This window comes from Kogia breviceps, chromosome 3, assembly GCF_026419965.1.
Source record: "Kogia breviceps isolate mKogBre1 chromosome 3, mKogBre1 haplotype 1, whole genome shotgun sequence".
Lineage (NCBI taxonomy): Eukaryota > Metazoa > Chordata > Mammalia > Artiodactyla > Physeteridae > Kogia > Kogia breviceps.
In genome coordinates this window covers 124,659,291-124,676,745 of record NC_081312.1, presented here as the reverse complement: position 1 = coordinate 124,676,745, position 17,455 = coordinate 124,659,291, and the positions used below count along the sequence as shown (strand labels likewise).

The 17,455-nt window shown below is 43.8% G+C and overlaps 1 protein-coding gene and 1 pseudogene across 4 annotated transcripts; one reads left to right on the top strand and one right to left on the bottom strand.

Annotated features, from left to right (window-relative positions):
- The first annotated feature begins 13 nt into the window (after nt 1-13).
- Nucleotides 14-17,183, top strand: MRPL46 (mitochondrial ribosomal protein L46). 4 transcript variants are annotated; one of them, XM_067029595.1, is made up of 5 exons: nt 16-304; nt 1,654-1,843; nt 2,603-2,776; nt 13,765-13,870; nt 15,145-17,105. In XM_067029595.1, exons 1-4 carry the CDS (start codon nt 77-79, stop codon nt 13,857-13,859), a joined length of 687 nt encoding a protein of 228 aa, XP_066885696.1. In that variant the 5' UTR covers nt 16-76; the 3' UTR covers nt 13,860-13,870; nt 15,145-17,105. The 4 variants fall into 4 exon arrangements, with proteins under 4 accessions (XP_058912931.1, XP_066885696.1, XP_066885695.1 ...); XM_067029594.1 differs by lacking the exon at nt 15,145-17,105 and adding an exon at nt 17,125-17,183 and having other exon boundaries at nt 44-304; XM_067029593.1 differs by having other exon boundaries at nt 44-304; nt 14,944-17,105.
- On the bottom strand, nt 3,448-10,396 carry LOC131752525 (tudor domain-containing protein 3-like; annotated as a pseudogene).
- Nucleotides 17,184-17,455: the final 272 nt, after the last annotated feature.

The window sequence follows — 17,455 nt, the reverse complement described above, 5'->3', positions numbered from 1 at the left end:
CGCACTGCCTTGTGGGAATATAGGATTGGCTCAGGACCTCGCTGGGAGCCGCGGTACATTGTGGGAAGGTTGACAGATGGCGGGGCCCGTAAGGCTGACTGTATTAGGGGTGGCGAGGGGCTGGCGGCGGTTCGAGGGCCCCTGGACCCGTAGCCTGGGTTCTCGCAGCTTGGCCCTTGCGGCCGCACCCTCGAGCAGCGCGTCTCCATGGCGCTTGCTGGGCGCGTTGTGCCTGCAGCGGCCACCGCTGGTCTCGAAGCCGCTGACCCCATTGCAGGAAGAGATGGAGGCTCTACTACAGCAGGTGGGATTGAGGTGTGGGTCGTCGCTTCTGGGTGCAGTTGGGGAAGCAGTAGAGGCACGCTGACTTGCGTTTGATCCTGATTCCGCCAAAGATTAGTTTGTGTGACTTTGGGCAATTTACTTCACTTCTCTGAGCTTTAGTATACTTACCTGCAAAATGGTGCCTACCTTACTGGGTTGGTGTGGTACGCAGTACGCGTTCAATAAAAGGTACTTCGTTTTCATTGATCTTTTCCGTTGTTATCGTCGGCAACTCTTTGGAGATGCTCTCCTTTTTCAGTCAACATACTGGGTATGCGATGGTGAACAAGACGGATTCATCCCTTATAGGTAGTTGACAGTTTAGAAAAGAGAAAGTCTTTGTTATGTGATGAGCGTAAGGAAAAGGCAACGGGCACATGCGTAAGATGTCTGTGATAAAGTCTGTTTGTGTGAGGGGCAAGTGAAGAGACATGGGCAAAAACGGTGTAGTGGCTATGAGGGTCCTAAATCCCCATAGATAATGATTAAAGGATATTACGTTTCCCCAGAACCTGAGACGTTTTTGTCTTGGCTACTGAGAGATAAAAACTTCACTTATGTCTTGTTTACTTGGCTTATTAATTTACTCTGCAAACATTTTATTAATCGCTTTATAGATAATCATTTAGGACCCACTTTGTACAGACACTGCTAAGTACTAGGGGTGCAGTGGTGAATGAGGCAGACATAGCTGTGGTTCTCAGGGCACTTCAGTTTGGTAGGGGGGCATCAGTCAATAACCAAATAACCACATGATGATGGAATTGAAGTTTTTGGTAAGTGTCGTAAAGGAAAACACAGGATACTGTAATAGTGTTTAACAAGGACACTAATTTGATTTTAATGGGAGGTGTCATAGAGTATCTTTCTTAAGAAGGTAGTTTTTTTTTTTTAAAAAAGTGATATTTAAATTGAGATCTGAAGGATGAGTAGGGATCTTCCAGGAGAGCATGAGGGAAAACATTCTAGGAAGAAGGAATAGCATCTGTAAACTCCCTGAAGCAGGAACGTTTATGGTGAGTAAGATTCTGATCAAAGACTGGCCTGACTGGAGGGAGGTAAGTGGGCAGGCAATGCCTGTCCTAGTCCTCTGTTCTTTGTGGCAGTCTTGACCTCCAAACACATTCTAATGTTTTAGCAAATATAACTCAAGCCCAAAGTGCAGGTGATCTTTTTTTCTTTGTTTTTGCTGTGGTGTTTTGGTTGTATGTCTGTTGGGTGGTAAGCTTCTGAGTCTGTCAAGTGCACAGTAGCTCTGTTTTATTTATTTTTTTTGTCCTTTTAATTTTCCCAGTTTGGGGTAGATTTTTGCTCTTTTAATTTTCCCAGATCGAGATAGAGAGAAGCCTGTATTCAGACCATGAGCTTCGTGCTTTGGATGAAGCCCAGCAACTGGCAAAGAAGAAAAGCGACCTTTATGGTGAAGAAGAAGATGAGCAGAATATATTGCTGTTACAGGATTTGGAAGACATGTGGGAGCAGAAATTCCTACAGTTCAAACCTGGAGCTCGAATAACAGGTTTGTGGTCTTTTCAGGCCAGTTAGAGGTAGAAAAGGGGGGAATTCTGGTTCTCAAACAAAGGATTCTTGCTTAACCCCTGCTTGTGTTTTAAGTAACAAATAATTTCATATGATAGAACTTCTTTCATGTGGGAGAAAAAGAAATTCTTTTCCCTGTTCCTCACATCCACCCTAATATAATTTTTTCAAGGTCTGTGTTATTTTTGAGTGGGATGTAAGGGTATTGGGATAGCCTTATCTGTTTCAGTTAAGCCTCAGGAATGTTATCTGGGTTTAACTCCTAGTTTGGGACTAAGAGTGGTGGAAATTAAGTGTTTCCCATTAGTTTCCTGTATTTTATCTGAAATCCCTCCCAAAGCAGGGGGTTGAGTTCTTTTATTCTTATTTCACGATGAAGACTAAAGAACAGAGAAAGTAGGGGCTGGTTAAGTCGGTAACAGTGTCAGGACCAATGAAATAGTAGTGTCCGGGTATTGCTTCTTTTCCAGAGGCTCCAAGTACTTTGTGTTTGGCTCTTCAAAGGAGGAGTTCAGCTTTTGGTTTCATCTTGTTAAATTTTAGTTTCCTCAAGATTGTGAGACTCTGTCCTGAGAGAGGTCCGAGTTAGAGAGACGGGTCAGGGTTCTAATTTGATTATAAGTTCTTTGAGGGCAGAGGTTGTGGCTCTACATTAAAGGAGGGCTCTAAAACTCTAATCTTCTTGGTTATGGCAGAACACAGTCCTCTTGTCTCCTGTGACCCCCTCTTTTCTTCACAGAAGCCGATGTAAAGAATGACCGAACTTCACTGCACCGGAAGCTAGACAGGAACCTCATTCTGTTGATCAAAGAGAAGCTTGGAGACCAGGATGTTTGGATGCTGCCCCAGGCAGAGTGGCAGCCCGGAGAGACCCTCCGCCGAACAGCTGAACGAACCCTGACCACACTCTCAGGTGAGTTGTCTGCCTCCCTCTAAACCCCACAAGACACACTTCAGACTCAGCCTGAGGATTTGCAGGCTGACTGTGGGCCTGGCTTTAAGGGTAGGAGGTTGGAAGGTTAATGGAAACTTTGACATTTATAAAATTTCAGCTAGAAAAAAATCTTAGATCAAGTGTGCCAGTGAGATTTTTTTTTTTTTTTTAATATTTATTTATTTTGGCTGCGCTGGGTCTCAGTTGTGGCATGCAGGATCTTTAGTTGTGGCATGAGGGCTTCTTAGTTGCGGCATGCAGACTTCTTAGTTGCAGCACGCATGTGGGACCTAGCTCCCTGACCAGGGATCAAACCCAGGCCCCCTGCGTTGGGAGCGGGGAGTCTTACCCACTGGACCACCAGCGAAGTCCCAGCACTGAGATTTTTAAATTTTATTTTTATTTTATTTCTTTTAATCTATTTTCTTTTCTTTTCTTTTTTTTTTTTTAAATAACACATTGGTTTTATTGATGGCAGAAGAAAAAATTCTTTCACTTGTGAAAGGTAGTTGCTTTATCTGACTCCATATTTTTTCCCATTCTTTGTGTGGGTTGATTTTTTTTTTTCCCTAAAATCTGTTGTTTCATTCTCCAAATAATAATATCCACAGTAGCTGCATTTTATTCTAAAGAGAAAGTAGGAGGTCTAGTCACTGGCTTGTTTCTTCACAAAGACTCTTGTCATACTTGTTCTGAGCCCGGGGAGGTTGGTAAAGCTGCTGGGTTGGCTGAGTGGATCGTCCTGGCTGGCCATCAACTCCTCTACGAGGCTCAAGAGTTTGGCTGTAGATGCTGTCTTCCTCCTATCCCCCTATTTGAATGGACCTGATGTTGTTTAGTAGCGGCTTCTTCATAGTTCCTGTACTCAATGAATTAACAACTGCTGTCATACCTGAAGGATGGAGAGTTTCCGCTTCTGATCACTCAAACTTGTCTTCCCAACAGAGTGCAAAACATTCACCTCCTGGTTTCTACAGTTTTGTATTCTCCATAGGAATAGGTGATTCTAGTACTTTTTTGGGGTTTGGCCCAGATCTTCTTTGGGGCCCAGTATTGTAAAATATTTTATCATTATAGGGTGCAGCTATGAGGGGTCCTGTTGGTTTAATAGGTCCTACTCGCCTTCCCTTCAGGCATTTCTGTCTCTCCACTCAACACCAGTGATACTATTCGTTCCAGTGGGATTTTGGTAATCAATACTTACATTAAAATGTGCTTTAGTTTTTATGACACTGAAAGCTTCATTATTTATTGTTCGTGGTTTCTTGTCATAAAAGTGATCAGGATTAGCTGTTTGGTTATCTCTCTTTTTAAAAAAAATTAATGTTTTGGCTGCATTGGGTCTTCGTTGCTGTCTGTGGGCTTTCTCTAGTTGCGGTGAGCGGGGGCTACTCTTCGTTGTGGTGTGTGGGCTTCTAATTGCGGTGGCTTCTCTTGTTGTGGAGCACGGGCTCTCGGCACGCGGGCTCAGTAGTTGTGGCACACGGGCTTAGTTGCTCTGCGGCATGTGGGATCTTCCCGGACCAGGGCTTGAACCCATGTCCTCTGCATTGGCAGGCGGATTCTTAACCACTATGCCACCAGGGAAGTCCCTGGTTTTCTCTTTTCCTACATTTTTGATTCTAATAATTTATGGATTCTTCAGGAAGTGGATTTTTTTTTGTGCCTCTGCATAGTATGAATCTTTTGCTTTGCACAGTTACTCCCCCTCCCTTTTAAAAACATTTTTTTTATTTTTTAAGTAGCATTGTTGTGCTAAGAACTTAGAGGATATGGAATTTCTTTAGTTCTGTCGCATATAGAATGTGGTCTTTCCACACTTGATTTTCTCCTCAGCTCATACTTCAGATCCTGAAGAAGTACTCAGTTTTGCAGCACCTGTTTCTAGGTAACCCACTGCCTTCTAAAATTGACTTTGAGGGCTTCCCTGGTGGCTCAGTGGTTCAGAGTCCACCTACCGATGCAGGGGACGTGGGTTCATGCCCCGGTCCGGGAAGATCCCACATGCCACGGAGCAGCTAGGCCCGTGAGCCATGGCCGCTGAGCCTGCGTGTCCGGAGCCTGTGCTCCACAACGGGGGAGGCCACAACAGTGAGAGGCCCGCGTACCACTAAATAAATAAATAAATAAATAAAATTGACTTTGAATTTTGGGTCTCTTTGACAATGAGATTTTTCATTTCCTGGCCATCTGGTATCATCTTGAGGAAGATACCTTGGTTGGTTATCATCTTTTGCTCCATTTTGTTCAGTATTTGACAATCTTTGTTATCCCTGACAGACCTGTGATTTAGGTTCTACCCCAGAGCGCAGTGCAGAGGCAGCCAACTGAAAGACACCCAGACTTTCTGTGAAAGAGGCTTGTTTGTTTAACATAAAGCATCAGCCTGGGGGAACAGGCATCCACTTCAGCACACATTTGGGGGCCTGTGGAAATATCCTGCAGGGACAGAGGCTGGCAGATGCCGTGCCTGTGCTCTCCCTCACCCCCACAGAGATTTAAAAATTTATTACATTCAAAACTGGTGCTCCTGCCAATCTCTCAGCCTACTTCTCTTTTTGTTCTTGCAGACTTGCTTATTGGCATCACCACTTACCCATTCACCCAACTAGAAACCTCAGAGTTATCCTTGACCTCATTCCAACATCCATAAGTTCTTGAGTCCTATCTGCTCTGTTCTAAATAGTCCCCTCTTTATTCCTGCAGCTTTTCTGGGAGCCTTTTCACTTCTCACTAGTCCAGATTTTCTCAGCCTTGGCATTATTGAAATTTGAAGTGGGATAATTCTTTGTCGGGGCTTCTGTGCCTTGTAGGATGTTTAGCAACATCTCTGGCCTCTACCTGCTAGATACCAGTAGCACTAACCCATCCGCACTCCCACTAGTGTGAAACCAAAAAATGTCTCTTGACACTGCCAGACACTACGTGGGGAGTGGACTCACAGTGGTTGAGAACCGCTACACTGGACTATTGAGCTAGATGCCAAGTGAGTTCCCCCTTGCTTTTGTGTTGTCCTCTTCAGTGCTTCCAGAATGAGCATTCTAAAACACAAATTCCTTTTCACTTCTCTGCCTCAAATTCTTTTTTTTTTTTTTTTTTTTTTCTGTACGCTGGCCTCTCACTGTTGTGGCCTCTCCCGTTGCGGAGCACAGGCTCCGGATGTGCAGGTTCAGCGGCCATGGCTCACGGGCCCAGCCGCTCCGCCGCATGTGGGATTTTCCCGGACCGGGGCACGAACCCGTGTCTCCTGCATCAGCAGGCGGACTCTCAACCACTGCGCCACCAGGAAAGCCCTCTGCCTCAAATTCTTGAAAGATTCCCCATAAAAGCAGACTTTCAAGCAGGGCCTACAGATCCTTTTTGCTCTGGTCCCAAGCTCATCAGTCTTCCATCTTGCCACTCATTAAGGTATATTCCAAGTTCTAACCTAGCAAACCTTTTGCATCCCATGAATAATGTGGTTTTTCATACGTCCCTGTTTTGGGACCTGCTGGTCCCTGACTGGAATGCTTTACTCCTCCCTAGTCTGACTGCTCAGTACATTCTACCTTCTGTGGTGGAACCTTCTGGGTAGAGAGAGCTACTCCTCCCTCTAGGCTCCCATAGCACTTGTGTGTGCCCTTACTCAGTTTATGCAGCAAACATTTACTCTCTGCCTACCATTTGCTGGACACTCTCCAGGCAGTGGGGTCAAGGTGATGAACAGAACACTACCCATGCTTCCTGGGAGCTTATGTCCTAGTGGAGAAGATGCTCTTCACATATTCCATTGCCGTTTAATTGTTTATTAACATGTTGTCCCTCCCCAGCCAGAATTCTTACTCCCTTGAAAATATGGATACTATCTATCCCTCTCAGTCATCCCAACTCTCAGCAAAGTATCTGGCACATAGTAGGTACTTGCTGAATGTTTATTGAGTAAATGATCTGGTTGTATAAGTGCACAGCTACTTTTCTGTCTCTGCCACCAGCGTAAGGACCTGCTAATGAAACGTTAGCAGCCAGTGTACACCCCCTTGATCCTTTCCTGAGAGCGACCTGTGTGGCCTGCAGGAGATGGAGCAAGACAGAATGGAATGGGAGGGGCTTTTGCTGCGTTCTTGGTTTCCTTAGCCGTCACGCAAGAGTTGGCAGCTGGGTTTCTTGCCAGGATCATTGGACTCAGATGCTTAGCTTCCCTCAGTCAGTCGTTCATGTTCACAACTGGTGCTCAGCTCCACCTGCTGTGCACCACGTAGAAAGGGGCTCCCCTTGGCACCACACTTTCCTCCTTTGAACATTCCTGTTGCCATAAATAAGTGTGAAAGGATATGTTAGTATTTTATAGGTGCATATAAAGTATGTTGATTTATTTCAAATTCATTAAAATAATTAAAATGTCAAAGAAAAGTTCAAGCAGTATAAAAGTATAAATATAATACAGTCAAAGTCTATTCCTTTCCTCCCCTTTGGTGCACTTCCTGCGTAGTTCTGCAAGATGGAATTCCTAGAGGTGGAATTAATGGTCAAGGATGGACACATTTATGTTTTTGATAGGTGCCACCCAAGTGTCCTTCAGAATGTACATAGCATGTGACATTTTCAGGAGTGGGGTATAGGAGTGTCTGTTTGTCTAGACCTCACCAACATGTGAAATAGTCTGTCTTTAAAATTTGTGCCTATCCAATCAGTAAAAAAAAAAAAGATCTCTTTTGGATTAGCAGTTTCCTGATTGCTAATTGATCATCTTTTCATATGGCTATTTGTGTTTCTTCTTCTGTGAACCGCCTGTTCAGATTCTTTGCTCACGTTTGTAATGAACTTTTTTTTTTGATTTAATTACATTTAATCCATTTCCCCAGATTATAGAAAAGTAATATGTATTCATTGAATTAAGTGGAAAATACAGAAGAGTATAAAGAAACATGCCAGTATAATTCCACCACCCGCAGATCCCCACTGCTGACATTTTGTATCATAGGTGATTTCACATCATACATGAATTCCTCATCTAATGCTGATGCTGTTGTTATTGTTTGTAATATTGAGGAAAGCAATTCATTGTATATGGTGAAAAAATATCAGTGTCTGGTAAATGTAGTACTTTAAGAAGTAATAAGTAATTTTCCCATCTTAGAGGCAATCACCATGAACACCTTGTGTATCGTTTTAGAAACTGCAAGCACATACATATTTTATTTGTTCCTTTTTTCCACACAGTGGGATATACATGGTTACATACCTTCCTTTCTCTTCTTATACACAGCTTTTAAGCATATCTCTATATCAGCAGGTGAAGACATATCTTACACTTTCAGCGCCAGTGTAATATTTCATATATGTATGTACTGCAGTTTGTTTAACCAGTGTATTGCTTTTACAAGCAAAGCTTCAGTGAACATCTGTGTACACTCCTCTGTGCTCACACGGGCAAATAACTATATCCAGGAGGATGAATTCTAGAAGCAGAGTTGCTAAATCAAAGGGTTTGTATAATTAAAATTGGTATCTCTCGCCAAATATAGCACTTGTACTAGTTACACTCCCACAGTATTTTTGAGAAGATCCCAGTTTTCCCTTATCCTTGACAAGCAGTATACAGCTCAAAGGTTTTTTTTAAATTAAATTAAATTAATTTACTTATTTTTTTATTGGGGTATAGTTGTTTTACAATGTTGTGTAAGTTTCTGCTGTACAGTGAAGTGAAGTTCCCTGTGCTACACAGCAGATTCTCATTAGTTGTCTGTTTTATATGTATTAATGTAAATATATGTCAGTCCCAATCTCCCAATTCATCACACTCCCCCTTTCTCCCCTTGGTGTCCATACGTCTGTTTTCTACATCTGTTTCTCTATCTCTACCTTGCAGACTGGTTCATCTGTACCATTTTTCTAGATTCCACATATATGTGTTAATATATGATATTTGTTTTTCTCTTTCTGGCTTATTTCACTCTGTATGACAGTCTCTAGGTCCATCCACATCTCTACAAATGACCCAGTTTTGTTCCTTTTAATGGCTGAGTAATATTCCATTGTATATTTGTACCACATCTTTATCCATTCGCCTGTCACTGCACATTTAGGTTGCTTCCGTGATCTGGCTATTGTAAATAGTGCTGCAATGAACATTGGGGTGCATGTGTCTTTTTGAATTGTGGTTTTCTCTGTGTATATGCCCAGTAGTGGGATTGCTGGGTCATATGGTAATTCTATTTTTAGTTTTTTAAGGAACCTCCACACTGTTCTCCATAGTGGCTGTATCAATTTACATTCCCACCAACAGTGCAAGAGGCTTCCCTTTTCTCCACACCCTCTCCAGCATTTATTGTTTGTAGATTTTTTCATGATGGGCATTCTAACCTGTGTGAGGTGATGCCTCATTGTAATTTTGATTTGCATTTCTCTAATTATTAGTGATGTTGCAGCTCAAAGTTTTTGAACTTCGGTAATAATGATGTGTTTTACACATCAAATAGAAAATAAATTTGTACAAATAGATATAAATTTTATTTCTACAAATAGAAATAGATTTGTATTTCTTGAATTATTAATGAGATTGAGCATCTTTTTATGAATTTATAGTTCATTGATAATTATTTTCATGTGAACTTCTTGTTCATATGCATGGTTCATTTTTCTTTTAGAGTTGTTTTTTTCCTCATTGATTTCTAAGTACTACTTATACCTTAAGATATTCCTTTCTTGAATGTGTTGAAAATATTTTTCCTAGTTTGTCATTTTGTCTGTGACTTTTGTATGCTTCGTTTTTCCTTGCAGAAAGATTTTAATTTTTATGTAGATAAATGTTTTTTTCTGTTTTGGAGTTTTGAATTTTGTGTCTTGGTTAGGAATTCCCCTCTCAAAAATGATACAGAAAACATCCCACATTTTTTTTATGGTACTCTTATGGTTTCTTTTTTCTTTGTGAAAAAATTTTAAATACAGAAAAATTCAGAAAATATTAAACATCCATGAAACCGTCAATCCAGAATGAACAAACCATTTATGAAAATTTTAACTTACTGTTAAATCTTTGACCTATATGGTGTCGATTTTGATGTGAGGAGTGAGGTTGGGATCCAGCTTTATTTTTCCTTTTAGCCAGCGCGTTCTCCCAATGCCGTTTAGTAATTAATCCATCATTTTCCCATCCTTTGAAATACTGGCTTGGGGTTATTAACCCATTGTTGTAGATTGCAGATGTTGTCTGTCCATCTGTCTTTGCCTTTTAACTTTGGTTTTCACCCTGCAGCCGTCAAATTGGGTCCTTTTTGTACTTTCCATATGACATTGCGTTTAAAAGCCTGACGAACTTTGCTTTACAGATACCAAGTGTCTTGGTCCTTCATCAGCAGATGGTGACAGGGCTGAGTCTAGAAGCTCGGTGCTCTGACTCCCAGGTAGTGATATTTGGGCTGCATTGCTGACTTCAGTCTGAGAGCAGTAGCTTGGCACGAGGAATGGACCCAGTGGATCTGGAGCCTATGGGCCAGGAGCCTTTGGATTGAGAGGAGACAAGCGTCTTCAGGAGTGACCCTAGTTCTCACTCTCAGGGATTGCTTTTACCTCAGGCTGGAAGTGGCTCTCACAGAGACCCCCAGTGATTTCGGGAGCCATAGTAAACAGATGGGTATATCCTCATCTTCCGATTCTGTTCCCCCCTTCTCAGAGAACAACATGGAAGCCAAGTTCCTGGGAAATGCACCCTGTGGCCACTACAAGTTCAAGTTCCCCCAGGCAATGCGGACAGAGAGCAGCCTCGGGGCCAAAATATTCTTCTTCAAAGCACTGCTGCTAACTGGAGACTTTTTCGAGGCTGGGAAGAAGGGCCATCATGTGTGGGTCAGTAAGGAGGAGCTGGGTGACTATTTGAAACCAAAATACCTGGCCCAGGTTAGGAGGTTTCTCTTGGACCTCTGATGGACAGTGCTCAGACAGGCCCTCAGTTGGGCCTCAAGGACATTGGGTTGCCTCTTCTCTGCAGGGAAGATCAAGCAGCAAACTAAATTCTGAGAAATAAAGAAGTTTATCATTGTGTGGGTCTCTGTTGATTTGTTCTTTGAGGACTACTGGCTTCTTTCTGTCAAGAGAGAACTGTCTCTTAGGGTGCCTTTCCCTTTTTTTCCCATGCTCATAATTTAGTAGTATTGTATTACTTTGTAGTGAATCAGCTGGCTTCATGGACCCAGGAAGAAAGGACGGAAGGAAGTGAATCAACCTTCTAAAAGCCTTGAGTTCTCTGAAAGCTTCTAGGCCCCTGAAAAAAAAAACCTACTGCTATGTAGTTTCTTAGTCATTTTCTGTTTAGTATTTCTCTCCTTTTCTACTTGATATGAGAATGTATCAATCTAGCCTAGGAAATGATTCCTTCCTTGTTTGCTTTGCTTTGCTTTCCTTCCTTGTTTTCTTTGCTTTGCTTTCCCTTCCTTCCCTTCCCTTCCCTTTCCTTTCCCTTTCCCTTCCTCCCTCATCTCTCCCTTCCTATTTTCATTTATTCTTTTTTTTAAAGCATTTTATATTTAAACAGGATATAATCACTTCTTACATGTTTTGAAACAGTCATGTGAAATAAGCAGGGTCAGCCTGTTATCTCCCATTTTAGAAAAGTTGGGTGGGTGTCGTGGCCAGGTGTGATTAATTGAGAGTCTTACTGCAGGTCACTGATGGTGCAGGAGGAGACTGCTGATCTCTTGCCTCCAGGTTGGGGCTCTAGACCCCTCACCAGGTTGCTTGGGTCACTGCTGGGCCCGGTGCCTGGCACAATGGAGGGTACTCAGTGAGCATTTGCTAAAATGAGGGGAAGGGAGGGAGGGTCTCAGGCATGCTTCTTTCTGCCCAGAATAGTGGTTCCAGTAGCAAGACTGCAGTCCTGGATCCTATCAAACTTCCTGGTTTCCTCTCAGAAGGCCTTCTGGGTTAAACAGTCTGGCCTCTAGCAAATTAAATGCACACAAGAGGGAGTCCTTGGAACCTCTGATTTATAACCAGTTGGTCAGAAGCACAAGCGACCACTTGGACTTGTGGTTGACACCTGAGGGGGGAGAGGAGGAGTATGGTAGGATGGAACCCTTAACCTGTGGGAGCCGATGCTTTCTTCAGGTAGATAGTGTCAAAATTGAGTTGGATTGTAGGACATCTAGCTGGTGTCACAGAATTGCTTGGTGTGCAGTTGATACCAGAATCTTAATGGCCATTCATAAGATGGTCTGTTTTGTTGCAGGGTTGTTTCTTTAAAGGGAAATAGCATATATAAAATTGGTAAGTAGAGAAACGGTGTCAGGATAACCTGGAATTAGGTTGCTTCCTGTGAGGTCTTCCCCAGCCTTTAATATTTTGAAGAGATCAGGGAAAGGATAGAATACCTTAAGAGAAAAGCCGAAAATTGTGTAGAAGTGAATTTCTTTATTGCAAGTAGTGGCTAGTTTAGTAGCTTCAAGACTCACCACTAGCTTTTCCACTATGTTAGGCTGTCTGGGGAAACTGAGTGGAAAGGAAGACCACTCCCCACCCCCGCAGTCGTGCTTTGTTTTACAAAACTGATGAAGAAGGCCCTGTCCTGGATCACGTTTTTGATTTTGATGGAGCTAATCTGTGCTAGGACCTGCATCTCAAAGACCCTACATCTCAGGAAGAAAAGAACCCTAGGATTTCAGGCTGTAAGGGACCAGTGTACATGCCAGTGGAGGTTTAACTGTGTTAGCATCATATGGGGCTGGATTCTGTTTTGTTAGTGCCCTGGCTACAAAATTCTGTAGGTTTTGAGTGGTGTGCCCCAATCCCCTTTCCCCAGAAGCCCTGTTATTTGGGGAGTATGATTTTGCAGAATACAAGTGTTTTTTGGCATTATAGTAGAAATGACCGCATATGCTGAGTGCCAACCTTAATTGTCCATTGGCTGCCAAGCATAACCAAAAAACTTTCTAGTGTGTCCTTGGGGGAAAGATTGCCATGGAACAAAGTAAAAGGTGATGATCTCTGTATTTTAAGGGATGTCCTTAAAACAGAGGAGGAAGGAATATTGTATGTGATGTGGGTGTTAGGAGTTGCAATTTGAGGTGTGTTTGTGTACTCTTAAGAAGAGAAATGCTGCTGCTGCTCTGTGTGTGTGTGTGTGTGTGTGTGTGTGTGTGTGTGTGTGTGTGTGTGTGTGTGTGTGTGTAACCTGAAAAACAGACCACCTCACTAGAAGTCTCCTCCCGAAGTTTAGCACCTCACCTGGTCATGTTCTTCCCCAATGATTTCCAGTCACTTGTTTTTCCCCTTTGCGGGGACTATGGAGAAAATATCACTTTTATAAACTTGTTTTCCTGATAATGTATCCTCAAGAGTCACCTCCTGCTGGGCCGTTTCTGCACCTTGAACATGTCTCTACACGTAGCACTTGATAGGACAATGGTCTGGCTCCCACACCTAACTGAACTTCCAAATCCTGGGTCAGGGCCTGCCTCACAGCCATACTAAGACATATTCAAGTGAATCAGCTTCTTTCCCTGTGAGCGCCGAACTTGGAAATCAGAAAACCTGGGTTTGAATTTGTTTTATGACCTTAGGCAAATTGCACCTACTGTCACTATTTACAACAGTGGAATGACCCCTGAGTGCCAGGTACTGGGCTGGAGCCTGTACCTACAATGTACATTTCTATTTAAAACAGCAGGGCAAGCATTGTTATTCCTATTTTATAGATGAGAAAATAAGCTCAAAGAGGTTAAACTTGCTTAAGGTTACTCTCTAGTAATTTGAACCCAGATCTGTGTACAAAACTAGCTCTTAACCTTTCTTAATTTTTGTCATCTGTAAGATGAAGATGATACTGTTTCTCAGGTAATGTGATAATTTATGTAAGAGTACTTAGCACCATGCATGGCTTATTATAAACACTCAGTAAATGTTTCCCTCCTTCCGATATATTTAGGCTGCTAAATTCTCCGGAGTTCAGCTGTATCATCTTTAGCTTTTGCAACTCCCATTCTCACCTTTTCCAGGTTATGCATGTGACAGCCAAGCATTTCTGACCCATTTGGAGAGGAACATGGGTAATTTGGACATTGATGGATTCCATCAGCCCATCTCAGAGTGAGTGGATGGCAGGTCAGTCCCATAACCACATCCATCTGGCTGGGCATGATTTCCACCCTGGGCCAGGAAATCCAGAGCTACTGTTAGGCACAGGCTTGGGGGCACTAAAACCAGAATGGACTGGCTGACCCATTCCGTTACCCCAGCAGGGGGAAAAGGAGCACAGTGGAAGGGTCAGCAACCCAATTATTAAGAGCTCACAGGTCGCTAAGCTGCAAGCACACGCAGCAAGTTAAAGCCTGTTTGCCTGGAATCTTCGGGCAGCCTCGGCTCCCCGCCCTTCTCTGCTTTATTTCCTAGAAGCCTGGATTATAGCCAGTCACTTCAGGCCATCAGTCACTTCCCTCCTGCCTTGGAATGTCAGTGCTTAAACCACAGGACATGAAGGAGGAAACTGTTCTTGTCCTTGCTTCCAGAAGTATCTAGAATATGTGCCTCTGTAAAGACTCAGGGATGGGTCCAGACAGTGAGTCACTGCTGCAGCTGAGGGGCTGTGGCACTGGGAGGGGAGGCCATTAGTCGCCCACAGCAAGGAACACACACAGCCTCTCTCTCTCTCTCTCTCTCTCTCTCTCTCTCTCTCTCTCTCTTTCTCTTTTTTTCTCTCTCTCATTCTCTCTCCTCTCCCCTGCCCCAAGCCATCCTCAAATGTGCCAGGGGAGCCAGCAACATGTTTTGTTCAGAGGATTTGGCAGTACGGGCACACCATTGGTCATTGAAAAAATCAGATACCCAGGCCTCAGGTAGCTGCTGAGTGGCTGAAGAAGAGATGGAGATGGGGGCGGGAAAAGAGCCCCAGGTTCTCTTTGGGCCCAGGAGGGAGAAAATGGCCCTAATACAGTTACATGAGGATCATTGAGAGTAGGGCTCTTTGAGGATGACAGGACTGGTAGTTAAAGTTGAGAACACCCCGGGACTAAGGGCCTTGGGAGGACAGGTAAGGAAGCCTTGGGGTGGCAGAGCTGAGAAGAGGGGAGGGGACGCGGAGGGGGTGAGGCGGGGCTTCAGGACGGGTAGGATGGTCTCTTATGCATGGACACCATGAGGTGGCAGGATTTGCCTGACTACCACTTTGTCCCCTGCAGCCTCACCAGGCCTGGCCTTAGGCCGTTGCCCTGGAGAAGCTTCTTTTCCCAGGCTCCGCAGAGCCTTTGGTGCCTGGTCCTCTGGGGTGAGACATGCACTGGCCAGGACAGATGCCGGGGGTGTTCGCATACTCTGCTTCTCTTGATTCTTGTGTTAGCCCTGTGTGGCAGCTTTTACTTTGGCCGTGTTTTGATCAGCAGACAAGCTTGGGGAGGTGAGGGGACTCTGTGAAGGTCCCATAGCCAGCGTGCAGTGGAGCCAGGATTTGAACCCAGAGCTGTGTGATTCTAAAGCCACCACTGCCCCGTGCTACCTGGACGATTACCTTTGTGTCAGAATTCCCACACCTGTTATCAAGGGGCAACCTATTGCAGGCCCATGGACCCCTGGAAAGGCCTGAACGGGGGCAATTTGGGAGAACATGAAGAGGATTTGGAGTGGAGAACAATTGAGACTAAAGAGATTGAAGATGTTGAACTTGGAGAAGAGAAGGATGAGAGTCATGGTCTTCAAGTGTATTTTACTTATACAGGGCACTAAGCTTGAAATGCAGCACGTGGAATTTTGGGAAATTACAACATGGGAAGAATTCCTTGACATTTAAGATTATTAAACATTAAAGTGAGTTCCTGAGACATTCCAGTCACCATTCAACAAATGTTTGTGGAGGAGGTGCTTTGATTGCCAAGCGCTGGGGATAAAATGGTGATCGAAGTTCTCCCTGCCGATGTCCTCCTGACAGTTTAGTGCTGAGGATGGGGGCAGGGGACAGACTCGTTGACCAGCAGATAGAGCTGTGCCATGGGAGGACATGTGCTGTGCGCCTAGCGCGGTCAGTCGGGGGCTCAGAGAACACCTTCCGGACAGACAAGTCTAGGACAGACAAGTCTAAGCCGAGACCAGAAGGATGAGAAGGAGTGAGCCGGGGAGGAGGGAGCGCCTGCCCGAAGAGCTCTGAAAGAAGTTCTGTGGGGCTGGAGTGTGGCACATGTGGGAGTTACTTTACAGTGTTTTACATTCTTAACTGTCCAGTACAGCTCAAGAGTTGTTTTGTCCAAAGGCAAATGAGTCCCATGATCTCTTATTACAGTGGAGCCATATCTTACCTGGGGGCTGAATTCTAAAGTCAGTGCATAGGGAATTCCCTGGCAGTCCAGTGGTTAGGACTCAGTGCTTTCATTGCTGTGGCCCCAGGTTCAATCCCTGGTCAGGGAACTAAGATCTCGCAAGCTGCAAGGCGCGGCCAGCGAAACAAAACAACAAAGTCAGTGCATAAATCACAAATCATGTACAGTTAAAGCTACAATTGAACTGTCCTTAGAAAGGTGTCACATATATGACTGACACAGGTCTGTTGGGGGAATCCAACATGGCCAGTGTTTCACCCAGCGATGCAACCAATCATGGTTTATTTGGTTGAGCACAAGATTAACCAGTTGGCTTGTGTTTAGGGGCTATATTGTTTAAGATACTACGGTTTCCGTACCTGTCACTGAGGAGCAATTGATTGCAGATCTATGTCCTCCCTGGGAAAGGCCCGTATTGCGGCAATTTGGGAGAATATGAAGGAGATTCAGAATCACACTCAGCATTATGAGATGCTCACACAAAGATAGGCATTCGGGACACAGTGGAGTTGCCTCACCCATCTCAGGCTCGTTCCAGAGCAGGAGCCCTGGGAGCAGTAAGCTCATCAATAGTGGATGGAAATGCCTGCAGTATTGGCAGATTATTGGTCTCCCCTTTAAAAGTCACAGTATAATAGTTTGTGTTCTTAAGAGTATGATGTGATTCTATGGATTCATTTGGTTCCCAGTTGTTTCTGTAGCTCCCAGTACACTCCCATTGGCAGGAGCTAATTATCAAACAATGAAGCTTATACCCAAATAACCAATATACCCAAAGGAGGCTTGGCCTCAAAGGTGACAAATTAACATTCTTTTAAGGTGAGAGATTTGCATTTTAGGAAAGTTCTAAGTCAAGCCAGTGATGAGAGTGATTAAGTGATTAAAATTGGGTAAGTCTAGCCTCAGCCAATAAGAATAAGTGATGATTGTAGTAGTGAGTGTAGATTTTATGTATGGCATACAAACCAACTGAAGGCAGGTCCCGAAACTTCATTGCACTGTGGCTGCGTCAATAAAATAAGAATTTAACTTTTTTTCTTTTCTTTTTTTTAGATAATTTTATTTTTTAAGATGACTGCTTTGAAGCAGGTGACACTCATTTGGATGGAAAAGTATGTTTGCTAAAGAAGTACATTTCTTTTAGTCACACCTCATATACAGCCTTCTCCGAACATCATCCTCATAGCCATTTTGTGTCCGTAGGCGGGAATGAAAAGTTTTGATTACATATCTGTCCCCAATGAAGACACATGGCCCCATCTTCTCCCATGTCCATAGAGAACATCTCTGTACACTTCCGTTCTCCTAACCCACTTCTCACCAGTCTCTCACACACACCCTTACACATCACCTCACACACCTGTGAACATTCACATCACACAGC

Excerpts from the sequence above, each read along its gene's own strand:
- MRPL46 (XM_059056948.2), top strand. The coding sequence starts at position 77 with ATGGCGGGGCCCGTAAGGCTGACTGTATTAGGGGTGGCGAGGGGCTGG. Across the intron at positions 1,844-2,602 it reads ACCTGGAGCTCGAATAACAG|AAGCCGATGTAAAGAATGAC; the intron begins GTTTGTGGTCTT and ends TTTTCTTCACAG. Across the intron at positions 2,777-10,448 it reads AACCCTGACCACACTCTCAG|AGAACAACATGGAAGCCAAG; the intron begins GTGAGTTGTCTG and ends CCCCCTTCTCAG.